The following is a 12,184-nucleotide window of genomic DNA, read 5'->3' as shown; positions in this document are numbered from 1 at the left end:
GGGGACCCAGACTTTAATGGATTAATGGGGATAATCACACACTTCTTTCATGTGCTGTTGGATTCAAAACTACCTCTGTCAATGTATTTGCTGCAGGTTTTTTTCTCCTTAATATTTTATAGCTTATAGGAAAAAATCTCAGTCAGCAGGTTATCTGGTATATCCTCAGAAAAGCATAGTCACTGTTTCTCTACTTGTAATATTTTGGTATTTTTTTATGCTTCTGTTAAAGGTCAAAATAATTGAATCAAGATTCAAATAGGAAAAGAATTAACCTTCTGTACATTGATAAAGAAGCAGACATTTCAAATCTTTTCCATATTAAATAAACATAGCAGTCTTCTCTGCATATTCAGAAAACCTGAATTGAGTTACTGAAATAACTGTAGCGTTTCTGGGTTTTTCTTTTTTTTTTTGCTTCTCCTGCTTCCCCCCTGACTCCTTCACTGGCTGAGCTCTGACTGTGTTCGGTCTTTACTTGTGGCAACGCGGCGCAGAGGAAGGAACCAAGAGCCAGACAGACAGACAGACAGACGGAAACGGTGACATCTGTCAGTGGCAGCAGAGTGACGGAGGGAGAAAATGAGAGACAGGGAGGCATGGAGCGGGAATCGCTTTTTCATTTTCACCTTTCAGCTTCCCATTAGCCGACAGCGAGGAACTAATGAAGGAGCAGTATGATAATCTGTTGTTCTCCTATTTCGTGCTCTCCACTGCCCTGTCAGGCCTGGGGAGGAGAAGTGGGATGGTGACAGAGCTGTCACGGCTTCAGCGGAGGGAGAAGCTCTTATTGTGAACGTCTGCATGTTTTTGTTATTGTTGTTGTTGACTTATTGTGAATCAGCTTCTGTCTCTTACAGCCCTGGAGAGGCAGAGTGTTTTACCTTGTGGGTTTTACCAATATGAATCTACCATGTTTTTTGTTTTTTGTTTTTTTTAAGAAAGCAAATGATCTGAACCAGCTGGTGGCGCTTCAGTCGTAAAATGCTTTGTTGTTGCAGCAGTTTAATCTTAAATGTCGCACCGCAGGGTCACGATGAAGAGCGGGAATGACAAATTGATAAAGCCGGGAAGTGAAGTCCCATCCGTTTACGGCTCCCCCTGGAACTTCCTGTCAGGCAGACGGCACCAGAGCTGTAACCGAGATCAGAGAGCCAGGCGTCGTGACCTGTGTCTGCTGGTGTTTGGGTTCACCTTGCTTTAATAAACACCTAAATGCAGAGGAGGGGAGGGGAGTGGGGGCGGCCCTGGTTGAAACAAACAGTTTGCACTCCAATCACATGACACGTGTACCCGTCATGTTTCTGTCTGAAGCGGACTCGTCCCCGCTGTCTCACAGGTGCATCACCGCTCCGCCAGCCGGCCTGCCACGGCTGGTTGGCGTGTCGGCCCGGGACCCAGATTTACGGCCCTGACACAGGAACCCATTAAAGGCTGTTTAGGGATCCCAGGCCTGAGCCCCTCTGAAATCTCTTTCATTATAGCTCCAAGCTACCATGGAAGGGGAGCGGCTCGGCCAATCAGCGGTGCCGCCACATGTGTTCATGTTTAGCCTGATGGCTGAGAGGCTTAAGTGGCTACTGCACACATCTCCTTCACTGACTTTTATGGAGAAAGTGGCACTTTAACTCTTTGTGTTTTTTTGGTAATAGGGTGCGGATGTGATGGAGTGTGCGTGTTGCCGTGCGCGTCTCTCATGGCCGAACACGGGCCCTAAATGAGGGCAGCGCAGCCACACGTTACATTCCGCCTGTCTGGCTGGCACTGGTGCCACTAATCAGGACCAGCTTGATTCGCAGTTACTCTCCCCCTGAAACTCGCCTCTACACACACACACACACACACACACACACACTCATTCATCCATACACACGCCATCCCCATCAATTCATACAAAGTTCTTCCTCACATTCCTACATTTCCTTCTCTCCACTTTCCATTCATCGCTCTGTTTGCTGGTCACATGTTCAGTCGCCTTTGAATGCTTTTCTTTACCTTTTTACCTCGAGCTGGAGTCATTTTCTGTCTGAGGAGTTTCATTATTGTGTATTTGACGCTTCCAGAGTAACAGTGCATGAAAAAAACATGGAGGTGGAGCTAAGCGCTCTTAAAGATACCCAACCAGTGGTGTGTATAATCCTTAACAACATGCTCTGACAATAAAACCACATGTAGGTGCTGAAGTGTGGCAAGATTCTATAAAATTACGTTTTTAAAACAAGAAATAAGTTGCTAATTGTGCTTTGTGTGAATTTGGGTTGATGACATCACAAGGGGCAGAAGAAAGAAGCCGGGTCAGCTGGCATCAGTAAAGATGGAGGAGGATTTGCAGTTGACTTTGACACATTATGGTTGGTAAATCTGGGGGAAACTTTAGTCTTTTGAATTTTCTCTTTTGACATCTAAGGAGGAAAACCAGGAAAAAAAAAGGTTAATTTCAGTAACCATCTTAGTTTTTGACAAAGCAGCAAAACACGAGTTAATTTTGTCTAAATCATGTAATCCAGCTGATGTGGACAAAGAGTCTGAAATTGAAAAGTGAAGAGTTAAAGCTTGGCTCATGCTACATCTTGGATTTCTGACGTTGATATGAAGAATATATATATTATATACGCCAGAACAAGTGGAAGCACAGTGGCACAAATATAAGTTTGGCTGCCCGGTGATCCGTTTTGACCATAATGCATCAGAAAAATATGGCTGTAAATTATCACCAAGGATCTTAGAGTTGTTATTAAACACCTTTGAATATGGAATTTGAATTAAAAATGCAAATAAATAGAAAAATTGAAACAATACAAATGGATCCAAAAGGACTCTGAGTTGCCTGATAAGATGTCACCAGAGGCAAAGTGGAGGTCAGATTTTATCCTGATAAAGTATTTGCAATAAACGATAATACTGTTGTTTGTAGACCATTTTCAAGTAAGATAATGGTAATAATGGTATAGTAAGGCAGAAACACTTTAAAGTCTAATGAACATTTACCACTGGAGCTGGAAAACATTTTAAATATCCAAAATAATTTAACAAAATATCAGAAACAATGAATAGAATGAATTATGAAGTCTCTGTAAACTAAACTGTCCTTTAAAAAGAGATCTAGTAGAGACCAAAGCACCAGACTGAAGACTTTTGTCACCCAGTTTTTGGTAGAAAGAGAGAAAAGCGAAGAACAATAAATCATGCAAATGGAAATTATTGAGTTTGTTTTAATTTATCATGTGTTTGATTTATCCCTTATATTTTTACAAAGAGCAGTTTAAGAAGTAGAGAAACAGACCATGGCGGTTTGTTCCAACCACACTAGGATCCAGTTTGATTTTACGGAAAAGTCTGTCAGCTTTAAAAAGACGCTTAGCTGAAACTTCTGATTGCGTCTGAAGGAACCGCAGACAGACTGGGGGACAGTTAGAGCAAAAGAAAACAGACACAGAAGGTGAGCAGCAAACGCCAAAGAGTGTAAATTAGAAGATGAGAGATAGTGTTAACATCAGTGAACATGAACACATAGTGAGAGGAACATGTGCGTCGTAGTGGAAGGCATGTTAATAAGTGGCCTGGGGCAGATTTGGGCTCCCATGGGGGGGGAGTCCTGCCCTGCTCTGTAAAGCTTCTGTCTCTTCCTTAACCCGCCCATTAAACACGGTACACAGGTGGCTTATTAAACCCACCGCGGCAGACAGCTACGCTCCACACTGATCACTCGGCTCTCTGCTGTGACAAATACAATCACGTGTGCCGGTGCCATAATGCAAATGATCAACGCAGTCACTCGTGTTGCGGCGCTCAAGTGGCTTTTAGCTTATACGTAATGCTGAGCTCGGCAAATTACTGCAGGGGATCTTAAAGGGTTTTCTTTTTCCCCTGCAGATCCAAATTTGACAAATTTAGTCTCAACCCTCAGGGTCTGGACTCATTAAAACAAGATCCTTGTTCTCTCTTATGGGTACTCACCTGACACACACTTTTTTTTTCTGTAGTCTTATGAATCCCTCCATCTCTGCAGAACCCTGGTTATTATTATTACAGTGTAACTGAGACCCCCCGTTTCCCCCAGGTCCACTTTTGCTGTGATCATATTATTCTGAGTGTGTAACCGCATCCGCTTGCTTTGTTATTCTCATTAACAGCACAACTTAAACAAGTCTCCCATGAGCGTGGGCCCTCGAGATCTTGGCTATGGGCTCGACGATGATGAGTTGGACACTGCGAGCAAGTAAGCAGCTGAAGGCGACGCTTTATTTTTCTTTTCTGTATAAACAAAGATGCTAGATTAGGCAACTTTGGCTGATTGAGAAGTTGACTGCCTTTGGTCCAGACAGAAAGTCATATGTTTCTGTTGCTAATGGTAATACTGCCCTCCAGTGGAGCCATTTGCTTACAGCATCATTTGATGGACACGGCTGCAGGGCTGCTGCAGCTACAGGTGCATTTCACTAAATTTAATCCGAAAGGTAATTTATTTCAGCAAATCAGTTCAAAAAGTGCTCACTGTGGGGTTTTGGTCAGGCCAGTTTCCTGGGTCCAAAGTTTTCAGCACTGGCTCTGGACTGAAATAAACAGAGTGGACTAACACCCTGACTATAGAAAGTAAAGTTATTAATTTATTTTTATAATATTTATTTACACAACTCCCACTGAGATGCTAATTTTAGCATTTATCTTCTCACCTACCACATCTTTTGTTTCTCAGTTCCTGACAGAAAAGCCTTATTTTTATAAAAGCTCAAACATCTGTAAGCGTGTTATGGACACGCTTACAGTTTTGCTTTTGGGTTTTTATTCATATGACATTTAAAGACTGAAAAATTTCTGGTATTCTGCACAGCTAACATTTATCCTGACCTTTTGTGGTTATACTGAAATGGAAACTCTTAATTTATAAATTTACTGTGCAGGAACCTTTCCTCAGTCCCATCTCTTCTTTTTAATACAATACGTTAAATTGTGCCAAGTGTTTTTATTAGAGTTTTTTTTTTAATCCAGGATCTCCTCTGAAGACAGCGGCGAGGTCCGTTCCTACACTGAAGACAGCGACGATTCGGACTCCTTCTATCCGGACAACGACCCGTCACCTTCCAGCCAGATGAACCTGCTGGAGGAAATCCTGGATTCTCTGACCACCACAACAACAATGGACCAAGGAAAACTCAGTGCTGCCAAGAGTTTGGACTTCTTTAGGTCCATGGATGACTTGGATGACTTCAAGGTCCAGGTATGCCAGACAGATTAAGTTAATCTGTGAGAGAATAAAGATGCAAAACAAAGACTAGAATGTATGGAGCCCCCTACAGGACGTGGGGGGGAATTTTTATTTTTGCATTCCTGCGCAATTATGTATTTCTTAGTCAGTTCTTGAATACAGAAAGTCTTTCTGCTACAATTTAAGGTTTTTCCACGTATGTCGATGTCTTGTTTGTGACTTATCTAAAGTTTTATAACATTTGTTTTTGTTAAACGCACCACAAACTTATGTGCAAAATGACAGAGCTTAACAGATCAAACATGGACTTTCCATCCCTACTCCAAAACATAAACTTGACAGAAACTTTCTGCAAGAAAGAAGGAATACATCCAAACTGTTTTGACTATTTCTGAGTTTTTTTCACGAGTTAATATTGTCATTTGGCGGTTTTTGTTTATCTGTTACCTGAAGGGTTAAAAATACACATTTTCATGTGGAGTTCCATCTTCACTGGAAGATATTATATAAGCACATTTTAGTAGATAGATTTTAAACCATTTTTTGCACCAAAGAGTCAAGAATGTTTTCATTGAGGCTTTAGCATATGTAGAATTTTAAAATGACATTTGGCATCAATGTGACTGTATAGAAAATGGACGAGGGTGTAATTTGCTAGTTTATTGTGAAGGAGCATAATTGTTTTGTACGGACATGAGGAAAGAAGCTGAAGCACGGAGAGGATGAAATGTTTTGTTAAAACAGATGTATTCAGAAATGAGACTTTGCCTAAGTTTACATTTTTGTCTAACAAAACATAAGCTCTGTGTTTGGTTCATCATTTGGAATAAAACAGAACTTACAGATTCTTAGAGTGCAGATGCATTTTCTTTTTTTGTAATTCCTGTTTTTGTTTCCTTCTTTTACCTCCTCCAGTCAAAGCCGTCGCCTTGCAGCCACTCCGCAGCTGCAGACGACAGCAGCTTTGACGGCGGCGCCGATCACGGCGGATGGAACATGGGTCAGGATGACAGCGCCGTCCATGGAAAACACCTTCCTCCGTCCCCACGCAGGCAGCCCAACAAGAGCAGCCTGAAGGGATCCAGAAACCTCGCAGCCTTCTCTGCAGTGATCCCCTGCTCAGATTTTCCTCCTTCCCTTGATGCCAACGGCACCAAGTCGGATCCTCCTCCCCTCTTCTCCTCTAAGTCTCGTCCCGATTCCCACCTCATGCCTTCGGGTCGACCTCCAGGAGACCACCGGTTGTCCTATTCCCCCCTGCTGCTCCATAAAGTTACACCCCCATCCCCACCTGCGTCTCAGCCAGACTCTTCTCCGGAACCGACCAGCCGGAGTCGCACCATCTCAGACCCTCAGCGCAACTCCGAGCCCTCCCAAACCCAGAACCAAACCGGGTCCACCGGCATCCTGAGGAGAAAGGTCATGTCCAAAGAGATGGTGAAAAACTACCACGAGCGGTCGATCCGGAGGCAGCGCAGCAGAGGAAACCACGACAGCCAGACGAGCCCAACGAAGAGCAGCCAGGTCCAGGTCCCCTGGAACAAGGAGGAGGAGGAGAGGAAGGAGGAGAAGGAGGCTCCCAAAGACAAGCTGCTGGGCTTTGGGCTGTGTCTGGGTCAGTGTGAAGGCTCGGAGACGGCTGGAGGGCCGGACCCGGGCCTGCTGGAGGAGATAGAGTCCATGTGTTGCCTCAGCTCATCGCTTCACAGCAGCCTGCATCTCTCTCAAGTCCACTGCAGCAACAGCCACCATCAGGTCCAAGGAAAAGCCACAGAGAAGTCCTAAAGATGACAGGAAAAGGAAAACTGACTCAGGTTCCTGTCCTCTGTTACAGCTGATCAGCTGATAAGGGAACGTTATGAACAAACCTAATAAGGGCCAAAACAAACAAAAAGCCTCAGAGCAAAGAGCTGTTCACGCCGAAAGGAAACACTGCAGAGTTCTCCATCTGTCCTCCATCTACTGGAAGAGAAACTTGGTCAAATAAATTAGTTTACATCAAGAATACCTCAAAAACATGGCGGAGAGTGAGTGAAATTATAAAAAGCATCCATTTATGATTCAAATCAGGAAGACATACTGATAAAAGGTGAAGCAAATTTAAACGTACATACATTTACTAGATATTATTCATGTTTAAACTTAATCTATAAAATAAATAAGATGCATGAGAATAGGTGGAGATTTCTGCTTAGTTTCAGTTCAATTTTCTTCATCTGTCTGCAAAGATCTGAACACTAGAGATGCACTGATCACCATTTCCAGGCCGATACCGATTTCTGATCCTCCTCCAGGTCTGAACTGCCGAAACTGTTTCTTTATTCTGAGGACCATAACACATAAAGGACAAATAAACATGCTGCAGGTTATTTTATAGAGGTATTGTTATAAAATATGGCTTATTCTACTTCATGCTTCAAAGCAAATATTACAAAACATTATCTGATTTTAATAAACTAAAAGTGCATGGTTATCAGTTGACGTTCTGACATTTTGTTGCATTTAATGAATAGAAAATCTCATTTTTGAGTCTTTGGTCTGGAAAATTGGCTGATTCCAACGTCCAGCCGGTCGATCGGTGCATCTCTACTCAGCACTTTGGCTTCATTTATTTAATGTCAGTACTTTGTAAGGATTTCAAAGGGCCAATTTCCCCTAAACACAACATCATGTTTCGTTGAACTCTGTGTTCTGAACATTTCCTGCTAAAAATTTGCACTCGTGGATCAATTTCTGATAATCACCCGTTACTACCTGGTACTAAACTGCAAAACCAGCAAGATGCACAATGTCCATGCAGGCCTTTGAAACTAATTAAACTGTGTTGGATTCGTGATTTTGATCACCATGCCTTAAGCGGACAAGTGATTTGTTTTGATACTGATGTCTTAAACTTTAGAAGTCACTGCAGGTACTTTCTAGTCAGAATCCTAAACACAGCAGTTCACATTCACAGAGAAGTAGATGTTCTTGATGAGTTTTACATTATTTTTGTGCGAATGTTACTCCTGTCTGTTAAGACTAAACACCTGATGAAGCAAACAGTCGCATGACTGAGAAAAGCCAGAGTTTTTACTTCATTTTTCTGTGCGTTTCTGTTTCCATCGGCCTTTTGCTGCTCTTAGCATGTTTCTCAACGCCGGCTTTACAAATTGAGAACAGTTGTTGGCGAACTTTGAAGGATGTTGATGAACCCAATCCCACAGTCGGTCCAAAACGAGCTCCGTTCCCGTTATTCCACCTCTCTGTGCTTTTTCCCTAACCTCTGTGTGGCACTTTGCCGTAAGGCTGTTTACGCTCTGAAGATATCAACCACAAAATGGGTCATGAATAGCAGGAATATGTCGTGTTGAAGTTTTTGAAAGATTAATTTAAACTGTGTGGAATCTTGTTGACAGATATGCTTTTGTTTCTCCTTTTTTTCTGCCTCTTTTTCTTTCTTTGTGTTTTAATAGGAAATGCAGCCTCTGTCTGAGTAGGAAACCCTCTGCACTGTACTGCAGTGGAGGACGATTGTACCGTAATGAAGCAATACACTGCAGGTCGCTGCGTGGATGAAATGTGTTCAGGGTCTAAAGTATTTTTATAAGCGTCTCTCCTGTGGAGAGAAGCATCCAGGGATCCCGGCTTCGTGTCGTTCTCCCCGTCACCACAAACCCAGAGGAAGAGAAAACTCTTTCGCTCGCTCGGGTTGGGATTACTACATTTATGGTCCGTTGTTCTTATGATTTATGCCAGACGCCAGTCGCTGTGGCAGTTTAATAGCGGCTGTTTCTCCACTTCTCGAGTGCTGCTCTGCGTTAACGATTTGCCCATAAAGTCTTTGGCGTGCTTCTAAAAAGCTAAAAAGAATCAGTCATGGTAATTCCAAGAATGGTTAAAGACAAAGAAAAATACAAAGTCCAGAACAGTTTCTGCACTGGCCTCGCTCACTGTAAACACTTTAACAAACTTGTGTACTATGCAAATATTTAGAAATCTTAAAAGAGGCCAGTTTTCTTCACCGCTCGGGTAACTGGGAATGTCCCAGTGAGGAATTATTTTCCTCCCTGATAGTAATCAGTAGCTTAAGATTACTGCATTTGCTGCCACAGAGTCTGAGCCCAATAAGTCTTGAAATAATAACACACACAAGCTTAAATATGCCAATTTGATTGGTTTTGTGATTGTGTCCAACGTAACTGACTCATCAGTGATGTGCCAGACAGCAACGGCTATTTTTATCCAACCGGTTTTTAAGCGTCTGTAATGAACTCATGTTTTACTCCTGCTTATGATAGCCATTGTTTAGTCCGGTTTGCTGAGATGCTAGGCTAACACTAGCATGTTTACCCTGGTTTCGTAATTTATTGATGCATTTGACGGCTATCCAATCCCAACTGGACTTTGTGGATGAGATCTGACTCCAGTTACTGTTACAGAAGTTGACAAAGCCACGTCTTGCTCCTGCTGATGAGACGCTCATCTGAAGTCCTGAAGTGCTCGGCTAATGCTAGCATGTTTACTCTTTGTTTGATATTATTATTTGCTGATAATTTGACAGATATTTTGTCCTAGTTGTTTCTAATTTGCATCTTACTCAGCATACAGTTAGTCTTCAGGAAACTCGCCTCTTGCTCTTGGTAATGAGCTTTTCATGTCAAGCAGTTTGCTAGTATGGTAGGCTAATGCTACCACACTAGCATGTCTAAACTTTACTTAACTAGTCCTCTAAAGCTGATTCTGAAGTCAGTTCTGACTGAACTTGCTAAATGCAGCTCACATTTTATTCCTGCTGATGATTTGTTTTTAATGCATAGCAGGCTACTGTTAGCTAGCTTAGTCTTTGTTTTGCTTCGTCTTGACTATGTGAAACATATTTTAACCCTATTTGAGTTTGTAAAGTCACAGCTACCCTCTTCAATAAAACCACATCTTGCTCATACTGACAACTTTTTCATGTGAAGAACTTAGACATGCTAGGTTAACACGCGCATGTTTTCTGGTTACATACTGTATTTGGTGGTGTTGACAAAATTTACAGAAAAATGATTTCTTGGATTACAAACTTAAAACAACATTCATTTTAATGTCTAGTGTTTCTGCTGTTCTTAACATTGACAGACGTCTGTGTACTGCACACAACACAGACTGGAACAAGCAGCATCCAATACAGTCTCTATTTGACTCTGAGCGTCTTTGCAAAGGCTGAAAGGCGCTTTATTTTTGAGATTAAAACTGTTTTGCAAACTGCACATGAAATTAGGTGTTGAATTTTAAAAATCAGCAGCATGGTTTGCTCGAAGCGGCGCCGTGGTATCGGGAGTCAAGTCGGATACAGATTATTGAAAATGCTGAGATCAGGAGCCCATCTCTTACAAAGACATCCCTCAAAAAAAAAAAACTTTTAACGTGTGTGAGTTGACCTTTACGGATGTAGTGTGCTGTGTGCCTTATGCAGAACGTACCTCTCTGTGTAATCACAACATGGCACAGCATGACCAACTTTATTGTGGTAGGAACAGAGCATGTTGGGTTTTAATCAACAGGAAATCCCCCAAAATGAACTCTGGTGTCTTGTTCTCACGGCTGTGGTGAGTTTTAGTTTTTTTTCTCTTCTGCGTTGGGGTTTGGAAATCTTCCTGCTCGTATTTAAAATAAAAAAAGTACTTTTATTTTTTTGTTCTTCTTTTGTAAACTGAATATTTTCTCTGATTGTACTCATGGGTTAAACTGCTTGTATAGTTTGTGTGCATTTTCTTTTCCATTTCACTTTAACATCTTCCTTTGAGTGGATTGAATTTAAAAAAAATCTATCATTTTCAGAGTTTCTCTAGTTGATTTCATATGGATAAAAAAAATTATTTTCAACTGAATAGATGTGTATTTTTTCTGGCTTGAATATATTTTACATGGATTAAATATATATATATGAAATATACGTTTATGATTGGTGTTGCGTATTGTAAAGAGATGACACCTGAGCTTTGAATGTTGGAGATTTTATTTTTGGAAAACGAAGAGAACATTAAGAAATGTCCCATGTAGCTGTGATAACGGTGCAGAAGGATGTGATGACTTCTGATCAGAGGAAACGGAGGCCGATGGTTGTTTGTACGTGATGCAGTGCTCACTGTGTGTAACCTGCATGTTGGTACTGTACACTCTGTCGTGTGTCTGTCCTGTTGGTACTCATATTATTTCAGTATTTAAAGCCTCCATAAAATCCGTGTAATTCTCTCCGTGCTTCACATTAAATTAGAAGTCGCCCGCTGCACGTTTTTCCTGTCGGGAAACAGATTTCTGCTGTTTCCTTGTTCCGCTCTGCATCCGATTAGGGCGCGCTGTGGGAGGACAGGCCCACTTCAAAAGCTTTAGTGACTTAGGTCCTGAAACCGAGACGGATTTTACATTTCAGGGTTAAGATGACACTGTGTGATGCTCACGGTAATTATATAGATTTTGTTTTATAATTACAGGTTTGGAGTGAGTGGGGGGGGCGGATGCCTGATGTAGCAGCTTTCACTGAATAATGGACCATGTTGGCAAACATTAACGTCATTTTTCCTGTCCGTGTTTGAAGCCGGTGTCAGTGTAGTGACCGTCACGCTGAATGTTACAGTCAGCAGCTTCCTTCAGATTGGCCTCTTCATCAGGATTAACTCTTTGGTTATGATGTTTTCGGTTTTGTTTTGGGTTTTTTTTTGTAATATTTTTTTCTATTTTTTTTTTCATGGTGTGCACTTTTGCATGTGTCACAGCTGAGGCCAATCTAATGTGCTACTGATGAGTAACCTGGTACAGCAGCACACAATGTACACACTGTGAACAGGAAATAAACAATGTTTCATGCTCTGCCGTCTTCAGACTGATTTTCTTTGAACATACACCGTCCTTTGTGTCTTTATTTTGAAATGTTGACTTTATTTAATGGAGGGGTTCCAGCAAAACATGTTAAAATTTTGTTATTGCATGCGTAAATATATAAAAATGTATTTT

General features: G+C 41.7%; 2 protein-coding genes across 6 annotated transcripts in view; one reads left to right on the top strand and one right to left on the bottom strand.

Moving 5' to 3' along the window:
* The window catches only part of dennd1b (DENN/MADD domain containing 1B), a 139,229-nt gene extending 127,189 nt beyond the window's left edge, over positions 1-12,040 (top strand). For both annotated transcript variants that reach the window (XM_008406565.2, XM_008406566.2), the window contains 3 exons: positions 4,134-4,219; positions 4,990-5,218; positions 6,122-12,040. In XM_008406565.2, the coding sequence (XP_008404787.1) occupies positions 4,134-4,219; positions 4,990-5,218; positions 6,122-6,991 (1,185 nt within the window). In that variant the 3' untranslated portion in view covers positions 6,992-12,040. The remainder of the gene's footprint in view (positions 1-4,133; positions 4,220-4,989; positions 5,219-6,121) is intronic.
* crb1 (crumbs cell polarity complex component 1) overlaps positions 6,903-12,184 on the bottom strand; it is a 37,467-nt gene continuing 32,185 nt past the window's right edge. For 2 of the 4 annotated variants that reach the window (XR_001776536.1, XR_001776537.1), the window contains one exon: positions 7,078-7,165. Coding sequence is in view for 1 of the 4 variants with exons in the window: in XM_017304384.1 (XP_017159873.1) it covers positions 6,958-6,987 (30 nt within the window). In the remaining 3 variants the exon portion in view is untranslated. Of the gene's footprint in view, positions 6,988-7,077; positions 7,166-12,184 lie in introns of those variants that run through there. The other 2 variants (XM_017304384.1, XR_533492.2) reach the window with 2 other exon arrangements.

The sequence above is a fragment of the Poecilia reticulata genome, linkage group LG4 (genome assembly GCF_000633615.1).
Source record: "Poecilia reticulata strain Guanapo linkage group LG4, Guppy_female_1.0+MT, whole genome shotgun sequence".
Lineage (NCBI taxonomy): Eukaryota > Metazoa > Chordata > Actinopteri > Cyprinodontiformes > Poeciliidae > Poecilia > Poecilia reticulata.
This window is presented reverse-complemented; position numbering and strand designations above follow the sequence as displayed.